General features: G+C 41.2%; 1 protein-coding gene across 1 annotated transcript in view; it reads right to left on the bottom strand.

Moving 5' to 3' along the window:
• Nucleotides 1–13,075, bottom strand: part of cacna1ia (calcium voltage-gated channel subunit alpha1 Ia) — a 202,012-nt gene that overhangs the window by 62,944 nt on the left and 125,993 nt on the right. The window contains exons 7-10 of the mRNA XM_061712565.1: nucleotides 10,019–10,367; nucleotides 9,778–9,870; nucleotides 4,848–5,169; nucleotides 3,399–3,775 (exon numbers count right to left, since the gene is read on the bottom strand). Coding sequence (XP_061568549.1) covers nucleotides 3,399–3,775; nucleotides 4,848–5,169; nucleotides 9,778–9,870; nucleotides 10,019–10,367 — 1,141 coding nt within the window. The remainder of the gene's footprint in view (nucleotides 1–3,398; nucleotides 3,776–4,847; nucleotides 5,170–9,777; nucleotides 9,871–10,018; nucleotides 10,368–13,075) is intronic.

The following is a 13,075-nucleotide window of genomic DNA, read 5'->3' on the forward strand; positions in this document are numbered from 1 at the left end:
AGACCAGTTCGACTGGTACACACTTTTGGAAAACTTCTATATTGATGACTTTGCCCTGCCATTTCATGCCAAAAGTGACCAAAGGGATCTCACGTAGAACTACTTGAGCTGTTTGACATGTTTGAGAGATGAATGGAGAGCACACCTGCACACCTTGATCTTAGCTGGCAACTTGATATTCTGATGGTTCAGGATGCTCGTTTGCAGGCGGCCTAGGGACTGCCTAGAATTGGTGATGTGGGTTGCTATCTTTGTCAGGTAAGCCAACATTAGGAGAAAGTACTTGCTAGGTACTTCAGACGGTCCATTTTTTGGACACAGCAGGGGAGGAGCTCTGGTACCAGAGGCAGGCAGGTACACAACCTCAATCTTACTAAAGCAGATGTTGAAATAAAACATATATATATACCGTATATATATATATATATATATATATATATATATATATATATATATATATATATATATATGGGTCAATGACGAATAAGGATTTTCATGGTCAGGTCAGGTCAATTTTTTGAGTTTTTTTTCAAGATGAATTGGCACTAGCCTTAAAAAAACTTGTGGCGCAACCATGATTCATATTAAAATAAATTCATTTCCTTAACATTGACATCTTTTTTTTTACAAGTTTTCCGTATTATACAAAAATGGTTGTTTTTTTAATGGTCGCGCCACATGATATTTCATAAAATTGACGTCATCAGTCAAACTTTGTTTGTATATTATGATGGAAATATAAATACAAATGTGTTGCAATCTTACACACTACAAGACACTTCGGAAATCATGCCAGATAGGGCAGAAGATTGATTTAAATACATTTAGAGTGATTTCAAAAAAACAAGAGTCATGGTCGGACAGTCGCACCACATGACATTTTGACGCTTAAAACAACAACAAAATCCCAAATAACTAGTATTTTTTGTAAAATTCAAGTGAGTCCATATGTTGGACAGGTAGTTTATATATCTGGTATTTTTTTTATCCATTTAAACCTTTTTTGAATTGAAAAAAAATCTGTTTTTCAGAAAATATAGGCGTCACGTCATTGACCCATATATATATATGCAGGGTTTTATGTGTGTGTGAGTGTGTGTGTGTGTGTGTTTACACACTCCCTTTTTTGAGATGGTATGTATACACTTTTCAGTTACACAAAGATGTCGGACAAATACTTGGCTACTCTGTGAGTAATGTGGTCTCTTGATGGTCCCTTCCTAAGAAAAACACAGCTCCCACTGGCGATGCTTGTCACGCAGCACAAATGAAGATCTGCTCCAGCAGAGACTGGCTGTAAACTCACAGCGGGTGGCTTCAGCTCCGGCAATTTCCACCTGAGTAATGGCTCAAATGATGGCTGGTCCTTGATTTCTTTTTTTTACTTCTGTACCTTCCACTCAATGTCATGGAAGCAGTAGGATTTTTTTCTTTCTTTCTTTTTTTTTTTACACAGTCAGCACTTTAAAGCTGCTCTTTATGACCTCGCACTGTATGAAACCACATTCTTTAGCTGCTCGGCGGCTGTTTGACAACCCTGCCGTATTTATCACCATCATCTCAAGTTTGGATCAAAGCTTCTCATTTGTTTCTTTCATTTTTAGCTACTTTGTCTCTTCTACATCCCTCCTCTAACCCCCTGGCACTGTTAAGCCGTAATGTTTAAAGGGGACCTATTATGAAAAACACGTTTTTTCTTGTTTTAACATATATAAAGTGGTCTCCCCTCACCCTGCCAGCACAGGGGAGACAAAATACCATGAAATTCTGCAAGGTGTCTGACCCCCGCCGGACAGAGTCCCCCAGTGTCACGTGACCTTTTTTTGAGCCATTCTGAATCTGCGCCTATGGTGACGTCACCATAGGCGCTCATTTCCATAGGTTCAGCCTCCGCTGCTGAAACCACGCCCACAACCAGCTCTCTCCGCTGCTGGAGCGGTCCTTACTCGAGCCAGTCGGACGCGGCGCCGCGGATCCGGGTTAAATCATCCAGGTTCCCGGGTGGTTTGGGAGCTGGGTCCTTGGAGGTCTGTCCCAGGTCGGACCAGCTTCATCCTCCGAGATTTTCAGCCAAATCTGTCGGTTTGATCCCCGTAAACGGGCGATGCGCATAGGATGCGCTCCGGAGCCGATCTGTGCGCCCGCCGTGGGGTTGCAGCGCCCGTCGCGCAGCATCCGCCGGGCAGATCCGGCTGAAATTCCGCTGGTCGGTCCCCGGGAGTCCCTGCTACCAGTCCAGGCCGGTTCCTGCGGTCCCGGCCGGTCGAACCGGTCAGATTCCCTGATTGAAGCAGCGGTGATGCGCGCTGCTCCAGCTTACTTTCTGGTTCCCAAAGCGCGGTCCGTCCGACTAAATTGTCCAGGTTCCCGGCCGCTTTGGGAGCAGGCATTTCTGGGGTCTGTCCCAGGCTGGACCAGCTTCACCCTCCGAGATTTTCAAAGAAATCTGTCGGTTTGATCACCGGTAACGGGCGATGCGCCCCGGAGCCAGGCTCCGGACGCCCGGCGTGGCTCCGGGGCCAGCGTTCAGCATCCGCCGGGCAGATCCGGCTGAAATAGTGCATAAATGTTATTTATATACAACTCATATTTTATTTTTTTAACAATAAAGTTGCCATTTGTGAAAATTCAGTGTTGTGATAATTTACAGGCTCGGGCTGCTCTGGCGGAGCGAGGTTTATGCTCCTCCCCTGCTACACGTCATTCAGGGAGCCAATCAGCACAGAGCCTCATTATCATACCCCCCCCTTCCCTAAAAATGAGGCGCAGAAAAAGGGGTTAGAAGCGGTAAAACTAGTGACAGTGCCCACAGGCTGGATTTCTGATTTATGTAGAAAAAACAAGCTTTAGATTGTTTTTAAGACATTCAAGGCCTGTTTAAAATATACATTAAATGCCATAATAGGTCACCTTTAAAGCTCCATTTCTAACATGCTCTTTTCCTGTTCCTGGCACGGCATCACCAGTTGTTGTGGATGGAACAGCCAAAACGATTTAGAGTCTAGACGCCGAATATAGGACAACCAAACTTTCAAATGTATTGAAAATCAAAAAAACACAACCCAACCTTTTCTTCTACCCACAGAGCACTGGGAGAACATACAAACTCCACACAGAGAGCCCCAGCTGGGACTCTAGCTGTGAGGCTACAGTGCCAACCGCTGCTTCACAGTGCCGCCCTAATTAAGAACAAGCGCTGCCTTGGTAAGCCCATCTGATTCAGCACAGCAGAGGGTGTCCCTGATTTCATATGATGTACCATAATTCACAACCATCAGCCATGAAACATCAAAACTGAATCAGTAAGTAAAACATTTTTAAAAATCCCCAGAAATCAGTGAAAGTCAACAAAATGCCACCAATGGAATATTTTAAAAGTACAGCATCGATCGTCTTACCTGATTATGATGCTCAATCCCCATACTGATGGTATTGATGAGTATGGCGATCATTATTCCTCTGCTGAAGTACTTGCTCTCCACAATGCCCCAAAGTTTCCTCCTCATGTCATTCCAAAGGTCTTTACAACATCCAAAGCATGACCTCTTCCGCTTCCTTGCTCCATCACCCAGCTCCTCTAAGTGGCTCTCGTCTTTGTCCGTTTCCTTCACAGCACCCTCCTCATTTTCTTCACCATTTGCTAAATCTCCCACAGCCATCACGCCTTCTTTCAATGACAGCGCGCACAGAGGGCAATCCTCGGGATTCTGACTGATGGAGTTGGCGAGCGCCTGCGAGTCGCGGTCCGGCTTGCTGTGGTGCAGACATCTGGGCGCTACAGGGACAATGAGAGTAACACCAGTTCTTTCATTTTACAAGCATTCTTTTTCTGGCAAAGCAAAATGAATAAAGGACATTAAATGTTATTTCCTAAATAACTTCATAAAAGTAATCCTCATTATCTAAAGTACTTAGCGGTCAGACCAATTCCTATTTAATCATCTTGTTTAAAATCCAGCATTACAATATCGAATCAGGTTGTGATCCAAAATAATCCAGTGAAGCACTTCAGGATCACTTTCATCTGTGTGGTTTACTCCGCTGACTCCACCTGGTTCACTGGTCTGTTCAGTCTGTTAAGGAGCAAAACCTACTTGCTTTTCACAGATCTTCTGTTATCTCCCAAGGAAAGTTCACTGTGACTTTTTTAAAGTCCCGCCGCCTCCCCTCTTTCCATCTGTAGACTCCAAATTTAAGGATTAGAGGCTAAAGTCACTGCCTCCATGCATTCCTAATAAAGAGAGCAGAGCCGCAACGCCTTAAATCCAGGGTATTTTATTATGAGTAAAACATCTTATGTCTTCGCTGTGTGATTTGATTTAACATTTATTTGGATCTTTGAGATCACTACCTACCAAAGATCAGACATCGGAGAGCCAAGAGAGTGGAATTAGCTATCCTCCCCACTATCTTTCTTTTAATCTCCGTACAACTTTATATAACGCTTCATTTGCTGCACCCCTGAAATAAATAGTGCTGAGCTTTGCCACTGTTTTCAAAAGATGCACAGCCTGCGAAGAGGGAGAGGAGTGGAGTCAAGTAGCTCCAGCCCTCCACCCCCAACTCCACCCCTTACAACTGTCAGCTATGAGCAGAGTTCCAACGACACGGATGAAAAGGAAACTTTTCTGCTGTCTCTCTTTGGTATTTTAACCAGAAAATGTTGCATATGTTTCATTGATACCTCAAAAAATGACATAAACACATCTCCTATAAAGAAAGGAAAAAAGTGAAACTTATTGAGCTTTTACTGTTACACAATTGTACATGTTGTTTGAAATAGAACTGCCAAATGTTATATAAATAAAAGATATTCTGATGCCATTTTTGGAGGGCCTCCTACTCACATCTTGGGGGCTTCAAATGATGGCGCTCGCCGTTCACATTTCCTCCTCGCCTGTTACCCCTGCCTCCACCAGGCGGTGGGGGCTTGCCCCTCAGCGTGTAGTACAGAGCTGCTGATCTTCTCTTAGCTTTGCGGAGAACATGGCAGACCAGCTGGAAGATCTCCTCGTAGCAATCTCCCGGCTCAGCCATGCTGGCCAGGGTGGAGGAGGACAGGCACTGGGCCCTCTGTTCCTGCATCAGCTGGTGTTCCCGCTGCTTGGTCTCAGAGAACTGGGTGGCAATAACCACCAGGCACAGGTTGATCATGAAGAAAGAACCAATCTGGAGGAGAAGTAAAAGGTTTATTCCCTGGATGTAGAATGTAACAGGACATGTAACACTGACTGAAGATTTATCCAGTGCAATCTGAGAGAAATCCCTGCAGATACTTCAAAAGACGGGTGAGAACAAAACAATGCAAAAAACAACAGAAACAAAATATTTACTCTGAAAATGTTTGCACATTCCTCTTTTGAATAGTCATTCTTGGAAATGAAACATGACAGATGTGAAGAACTTTGACATCCCTATCGTAAATACACGTTTGTGCTTTAGGCTCGTGCACTTGTTAAGTCCAGTGATGTCTATGTGCAAATGCTGCACATGTGCTGAGGCCTCAGAGGGCTGCCCTCTCACCAGACCAAGCTGCAGCCGGCGGGCAGAGCAACATGCATGGATCACTTGAGTGTGTGGCTTTCATTTCTGTTCTCTGGCTGGATCCAGTAGTTCCTTGGAGGATAGACAGCAGTGTAAACAAGTTAATGCTGCTCTCGAAGCATTACGGAAGGTCGTCTGTCTGTCCGAATCACAGGAATGATTCATTGTTTCAGAACTACTTCTTTACATTAAAGCTATAGTTTGTTCAAATGTATAATTTTTGTTTGTGTGCCTGTGCACACACACACACACACACACACACACACACACACACACACACACACACACACACACACACAGTACAGACTAATTACTCTCATTATGATACTTCATAGTGATTAATTACATGAAAAAAGTTGCTTTTCTGTAACAAATCTTTGCACTGTTGTGTTTAAAATTAATTATTGATGTAATTTGGACTTTGTCATTACAACGATCACTATATCTTTTTTTCTAAACCGGATTATGGATGAGACATCAGCAACCCGCCAGGCCGCTCTCGTCTGAGATACCGACGGTCTCTTGGTGCGACATTGTTGTGAGCATGTGTTTGACACTGAGGGCAGACGTTCCAACGCTACTTTGGAGTAAACAAGAAAATGCCTCCATGGCAGCCGGGGGAGGGCTTGGAATCACAAGTGGTATGATTGGGACCTTTTTGTGAAAATGTTCCCCACTTCTGTGGCTTTAGTGGTTTTATTCATTCATGTTTTACTACTTGCTCTCATTATAAAATAACTTCTTAGCTAAACTTGCGTAAAATATGTGGTTGGTTTTATATTAAGTTCTTCACAAAAGAAACAATTTTTCTCATTTCCCTTAGTTTGCTTGCTTTTTTTGGCTTTCACTTAATTTGTGGTTAATAAACCTGACATTAAAGGGTACGCTGCACTGATCAGAGATGCAACTGGTCCCAACAAAACAGTAGCATTATTAAACATTAAACAGAAGTCATAAAAGGGCTGAAATACAATAAACAAAGAAATATTTTACGATGATAAAAATGTACTCATTTATGTTGATAATTTATGGATATCCTGTATTCCAGGTTACTTTTAGATTACACGTCTGACATTTTTGAATGATTGATTTGTCTTCATTGTGAATGGTGCATGTCGGGTGACCCTTTGAGTGGCAGGACTGCAGAAAATACTTTCATAGGAGTACTAGCATTTATAGAACATTGATTAGCTCAGTCCAGGCTAATGCTGGAGGACTCAAGAACCAGAATGCTGGATGGAGAAAGCAGTCATTAGAACAGTCTCAGTTTGATCATTACAAATCTGTGCTGGTTTTCTGCATCAGTAACAGAAACAGACCAGAACTGAAAACACAGGTGCATACACAACTGCAAGGCTTTAACATCTGAAGCAGGACTGGTCAGTAAAAGATGCACAAAACCCAAACCTAATGGCCTTCCACCTTTAGACTTTCATCCCCAGTGATCAAAGATGCAGGGGGAAGGTGAAGGACAGAGTGGGCAAGCTGGGAAAAAAATGAAATGAGGAAGTCAGAGATATTTACAGAAACATAGAGAGAAAATATAGGCAGGAGGTGGAGAGAGACCCATCTGTGGCCCGAGGGCTGAGGCAGGTCTGCAGGTGTGTGAGGCTTTGATTTCCCTCCAGGCTTGCATCTGTGTGAGTGTCTATTCTGTGATACTGATCAGTAGACAGCTTTACGCATAATCAGGGAGGGCAGTCCAATGACATGCATGTGGATGATCACTCCATTATGCATGCAAGACACACACACAAACACACACACACACACACACACACACACACGTGTGATCGAGGGGCCCAGCGTACAAACTGATTGCGTGTGTGGGCTTCAATATTGCTTCTGTCACATACATCTACAGTATCCGTGTGCTTTTTTTCTGAAGCACATGCATAATTTCTTAATAATTGCCTTCTTGGTATAGCACTTAGCTCTTAGACGTTTAAGTCCATTTAGTCACACGCCTTAATGTGACACCAGTAAAGGCACTTAGGCTGTGAAACATCAAGTATCATGGAGATAGAAATGAGACCCCGTAGCTGCAATTGGAGCACATGAATCTTTCCCTGGAACTATGATCCCTGGTCTCTGCTCAGCCCTCTCTCTTCCTCCACTGGAGGAAGCAGGGACTAAACTAATGTACTGAGTTAAACATTTGTTTTTTAATTTATTTTCTGTCTCAGGCATCTCATGATTAATCTCAACCCATAGCTTAACTGCAAATAATTTGTAATTTCTTGATGGTTCATCACCAATCTATTCACCAAAAAATAAAATATCCCACAATCTGTAGAAAGGTCTGACAATGACAGAACCGATTAACACAGCAGAAACGTATAACTTCATATGCGTCAGTCATGGAAAGAAGATAAATAAAAAAAAGAAAGAAAGAAAAACTACGCTTCATGCTTAAATGCATTGATCTCTGAGAGTTTCACAGCAATTATGACCTAGGGCAGAAATAAAAACGCCCACAACCGTTTCAAACATGCAACACTAACTCATTTTGCATCAGTGCAGTTGAAGTGCACTTCATTGCTGGACTGCTTCGTGGCCACGGCACCACCCAGGACACTTCACACCTTACTGCTGAGTGGAATTACACACTTCGCTCCATTTCATTCGTATTACTTACTCTGTACTTCAGACCTCAGTGAGTTTTGGGCCTTTTGAGTTCCGGTGCTTTTGCTTAAATTGCTTTTTAAATTTGGTGTATCAAACCTTTTTTTTATTCTTTTGTATGTTTAAGTTTCTCAACCCAAAGCGTGCATCCACACTCAAGAGGCTTTAAAGAACACATTACTGTTACTAAACAATGAAATCAGACAGAGAGAAAGACCAAAGGTAAATCATGAAGGGAGAACAAAGAAAAAAGAGAAAGCAGTTAAGGTGATCCAGCAAGTTGAAAGGGGTTCATGGAGACAAATGGGAGTTTAAAGCAAACCCTTGCGATTAGACAAGTTGGTAAGCACTGTGGAGTGGCAAGGAAGCTGAAAAGGGGCAGAGCATTTGTGGTAAACAATAACACTCTGTTTATAAATCATTTGCAGCATAAAAAAAAGTGTGTTTTTAAGTGGTCCATTTGAGGATGTAATCATCTCTTACACGCGTAATTGTAGGAATGGGGCTACAGGACACAAGGGTAGGATAAATAAGGCGAGTGACTGACCGTGCTATGATTATGCAGGTTGTCAGCTAACGCGCCAAAAATACCAGCAATGGCAAAGTAAAGCTAAGGTTGAATCTCTCATAGTATGAATACAATTTATAGCAGTAGTTCTGATATATGTAGCTATACAAAATAAATCTAAGAGTGTAAACCTTTTTCAAGGATTAATTTAAAAACTGGAACCAGATCCGGATTAACATCAGAAGTCAATCATGTCCTAGAAAATGATGGAAAAGAAGTGATTGTGTAAAAAAAAAAAAAAAAAAAATCTCATTAGAAGTCGAGGGATATATTTCATTACTATTTTAAGACATATAAAAGAAGCTGTCCAGTGTATTTCAATTTGCCAATCGTCATATATAAGCTATTTGGAGCTGGAAGTGAAGCACAAATCCCAACCCAGTAGTTAGTGGGGATATTAAACACTACACATTCAAAGTAGATGTCATTCATGTGCCACTTGCAGCATTAAGACATTTCCAGTGGATCCCTGTCCTCTGGATTAGGACTGATACATGTTTTAATATATCAACCCACTTCCATTTTCAACTTGGTCCACCCTCACAAGTCTTTTTACCACCATTCATTAGTTCTTCTCTCTCATCATCTCATCTCTGCTCCGATGTTTGTGTAAAGCCATTCTCTAGATTTGTACAGATGTATCCGTAAGTGTTTTAGTGTTTAGCTGCTGGTAAGGCATCGCATCCTGTTTACAATCAGTTAAAGCATGCAGATGCAGAATAAAGAGACCTTCATAGCGATGGAATCTGGCACTGTGTATAAAAAGAAAACTGTTTAGACTCTTGTACAGAGCATGAATCTTCCCGTCCCTTTTTTCTCACTCGGCACTCAAGATGAATTTACGTAACATCCACCTCCACCACTCCCTCCTTCAGATATTGATCGTATACGGTCTTTGATGGTACTATTGACTTTCACAATTTCATCGGCGCTTCACCTCCCTACTTGAGAAATGTCCTCGTTCCGTGAGCGGACCGAGGGCGACCACTGATGAAGCAGGGACATGTGATGAGCAATAACGTTTAATAAATGTTACTCACAATGATGAGAAGGATGAAGTAGATGAAGTTGTAGAAGGAGTGGGCATCCATGACGTAATACATAATCTCGACCCAGCCCTCCAAAGTGATCACCTACGAAGAAAGAGCGAGAATTACAAGACAATTTGTTCAGGATAATAAAATGAAACAAAAAAGACTATAATGACTAAAAGAAATATAAAAAAAGGGTTTTCTTCACATTTTTACCATCAGCAGCCATTACACTGCAAATGGCATTTACCTGAAAAATAACTATCCAGGCGTAGACGATGTTGTCAAAATTGATGGCGCCTTTGTGAGGGTTACTACTTCCAGTGTGGCAGCGGGTGTAATACTGGTTCCAGTTGATGCACAGACCCACTGCTTCAACCGCACCGCTGCCGTTGGACAGAGGCTCGGGACTCAGGCCCAGAGACTGTCTGTGCAGAGCATCTTCTTTGTCCAGACAGCATACGCGTCCTCCTTCTCGCCTCGCTGGCACGTCCAAACATGACATGATGCCGTTATCAGATCCCAGGGAGCAGATGAAGGGGCGCTCGTCATCTTCCTCCGGCTGGTAGTACGGAGCCGGCAGGGCCATGCCCGAAGGGCTGGGGAGGGGACAACGTAAGAAAACCAGATGAGAAAATAACTTAGCTGTTTTGAAATAAAATTCAAAAATATGATTTTCGTAAATCATATCTTTGCGACTTCACTTTAGGATTTCTATAAATTTCAGTGAAAGATTAAAAGTCAAGACGAGGCAAAGTTCAGAAATGGATGATAAATTTTACATACAGTGTTCACTGTAGCGAATCCCCAAAACTGTTATAAATAATAGAGAGATGCAAATGATCCTGAAAGCACAGACAGCTCATCTCTGACTTTTCCCTCTTACTCGTATCCGCTGTATATATTTTATGGTTACAAGATACAATGATACAATGATTAATGGACACGACTTTTCTTTTTATTTATTATTTATTTTTTCATGTCACAAGCTGGTCAACCTTCTCGTAGTTTCCAGAGAGCAATTATAAAATTTGGTGTACAGACAGGTGGATTCCTATTTTTATGTTAGATTTAAACCTTTTTCACTCTTGTAGGCCTTTGATAACGTCCCTTATTTGAACATTGTGAATTGAAACACTTTAATTAGAGGAGATCATCTTCTACATCCATGCACACACACTTGTTGCTTTGTCATAATAAAGTATTGTATAAGGATTCCACTTTTTTCTTACTTTTTAATTTCTCTTCTCCCCCCAAATGTAATTTGTGTCCATCTGCACTAATACAATGCAACACAACTGGTTCAAAATGCTCCCTGACAACATCCTCTATGGTACATCAGCATACAGCTACACATTTGGACCTATTTTAGTTTCTCCTCCTACATTCATTTATAGCTTGGTTATTTTGAACATTTAGCAAATCTAATCTGGTCTCATTTAAAACACAAAATAAGACGGATTAGTTAAAGTCCAACCCAGTCGGACGAGGCAGTGAACTACCTGACACTGCCTTAAATCGGTACAGTGAACCAAAGGTCTGCTGACAGGTGTGGTGAGGGGACGGAGTGTCTTTGATTGGACATTTAAGAAAAAGGGGGAAAATAAGTGCATCTTGGAGAGAAATCAAGAGACCTTTCACATTCGTTCAAAAACAGTATGTTATGATGCTTTATTTGTCTGTCTAGACATCAGTATTAGTGTCAGATGGCCTCCCCACCTCTAGATTTACAGAAGATTTGTTTTGGAAAAGGTATCACTGAGCCTTACAGCACATGCACTCTTTCTGTTTTACTTTATTTCATGTTTTCATGTGCCACTTGGGTGTTTGACCATTGAATTGATGTTTTGAGACTTTGATATTGTTTTATTGTCATCACAGGAACTCACAGGAAAGTGGATATTCAATTATTTATATGTGCAGTTTTATGCAGGACAAGCAATTTTGTTATTTTTCAAGATGGGAAGCCCTTCAAAACTCTACTGAAGTCCTGAACCCAGAAAATGTATGTAATTAGTAAGCTGATGCATTATTTTCTAAAATCATTGTAGACAGAAATACACACAGAAACAAAGATCCGAAGGCAACTACCAAAGATAAGATTGTTCTTCACAACATGCATTTTTTGCCCTTTCTTTTTGTTTTTGTATTGAAAAAAAAAGGAGATTTGTGTTCTTGTTGTGTACCTATGATTATCTTGTTCGCTGAGTTGAAAGTTAGGTTGGTTTTACATCTCACCTGTGAGGGATCCTTGTGAATGCAACATTTCCAGGTAAAACCAAGTTTATTCCCATAATCCCAGATTTATCATATCTGACGCATGAATTTCTCAGACATCTGCACCACCCCGTTATAATAATGATAATGATAATAATAAAAGATTTTATTCGATAAAAAGATGACCATTACAAAAATTACATAGAAACTGTTAAAGACAAAATTGGGTTGTTTATAATTTTAACAAATACTACTACTATTTTTTTCATATTTCAGGAATTACAGGGTTAAACAACTGCTTTTACAACCAATAACTGCTAATATTCTATGTATGTAAAGAAATATCATATTTTGTTATTGTTATTGTGCAAACTGTATAAAATAACTACTGTATACAATTGTTTTGAATGCATAACAATATTATTGTTAGGAAATGGGGGAATAAAACTTTTCATTATTTTGGGTTGAACAGACAAATAAAGAGTAAGTGAATAATGTATTAAACAATCGCTGTGGGCTTTACCGGAGAGGAAAAAAAAAGTGTGGTCATCTGAACAGTGACAGCATCCTGGACTTCTATACACACCGCTGAACACGTGGACCAGATTTGTACAACATTCAAGGCAGCCTTGCCTCTGTGAAAAACATTTCTTGTTAAACTCAATAAGGACAAGAAGTGCAAAAGAATGAATGAAAGTGGTGGAAAACTACTGCAGCAAATAAATTAAAGAGCGATGCAGCTGAAATAATATAAAACAAACGAGACAAGCCAATTAAGAATATGGGGGAAAATAATAAGAAAGGTCTCGAAAAACAGAAAAACCACAGCACTCGTCCAGACTTAATTGGTGTTTGTGTGCATTCTGACGTGAGTGTTGACTAAATGAAGGCAGGGTGTGGACGTTCATACAAAAGGTCTGGGCCCGTGGAGAGCAAAAATAGAGGCTCTCCATCAGCAGACCCATTACTGAACACACACAATCAGCCCCCCCCTCCCCTGGAGTATTTATCCGTTCAGGTTCACTGTATGCCACTTCAGCCCTTCTTTTAAAATCTCTCCTTTTTCCCCTGGATCTGACCATTGTTCCTT

Source organism: Cololabis saira, chromosome 21 (genome assembly GCF_033807715.1).
Source record: "Cololabis saira isolate AMF1-May2022 chromosome 21, fColSai1.1, whole genome shotgun sequence".
In the NCBI taxonomy this organism is placed as follows: Eukaryota; Metazoa; Chordata; class Actinopteri; order Beloniformes; family Belonidae; genus Cololabis; species Cololabis saira.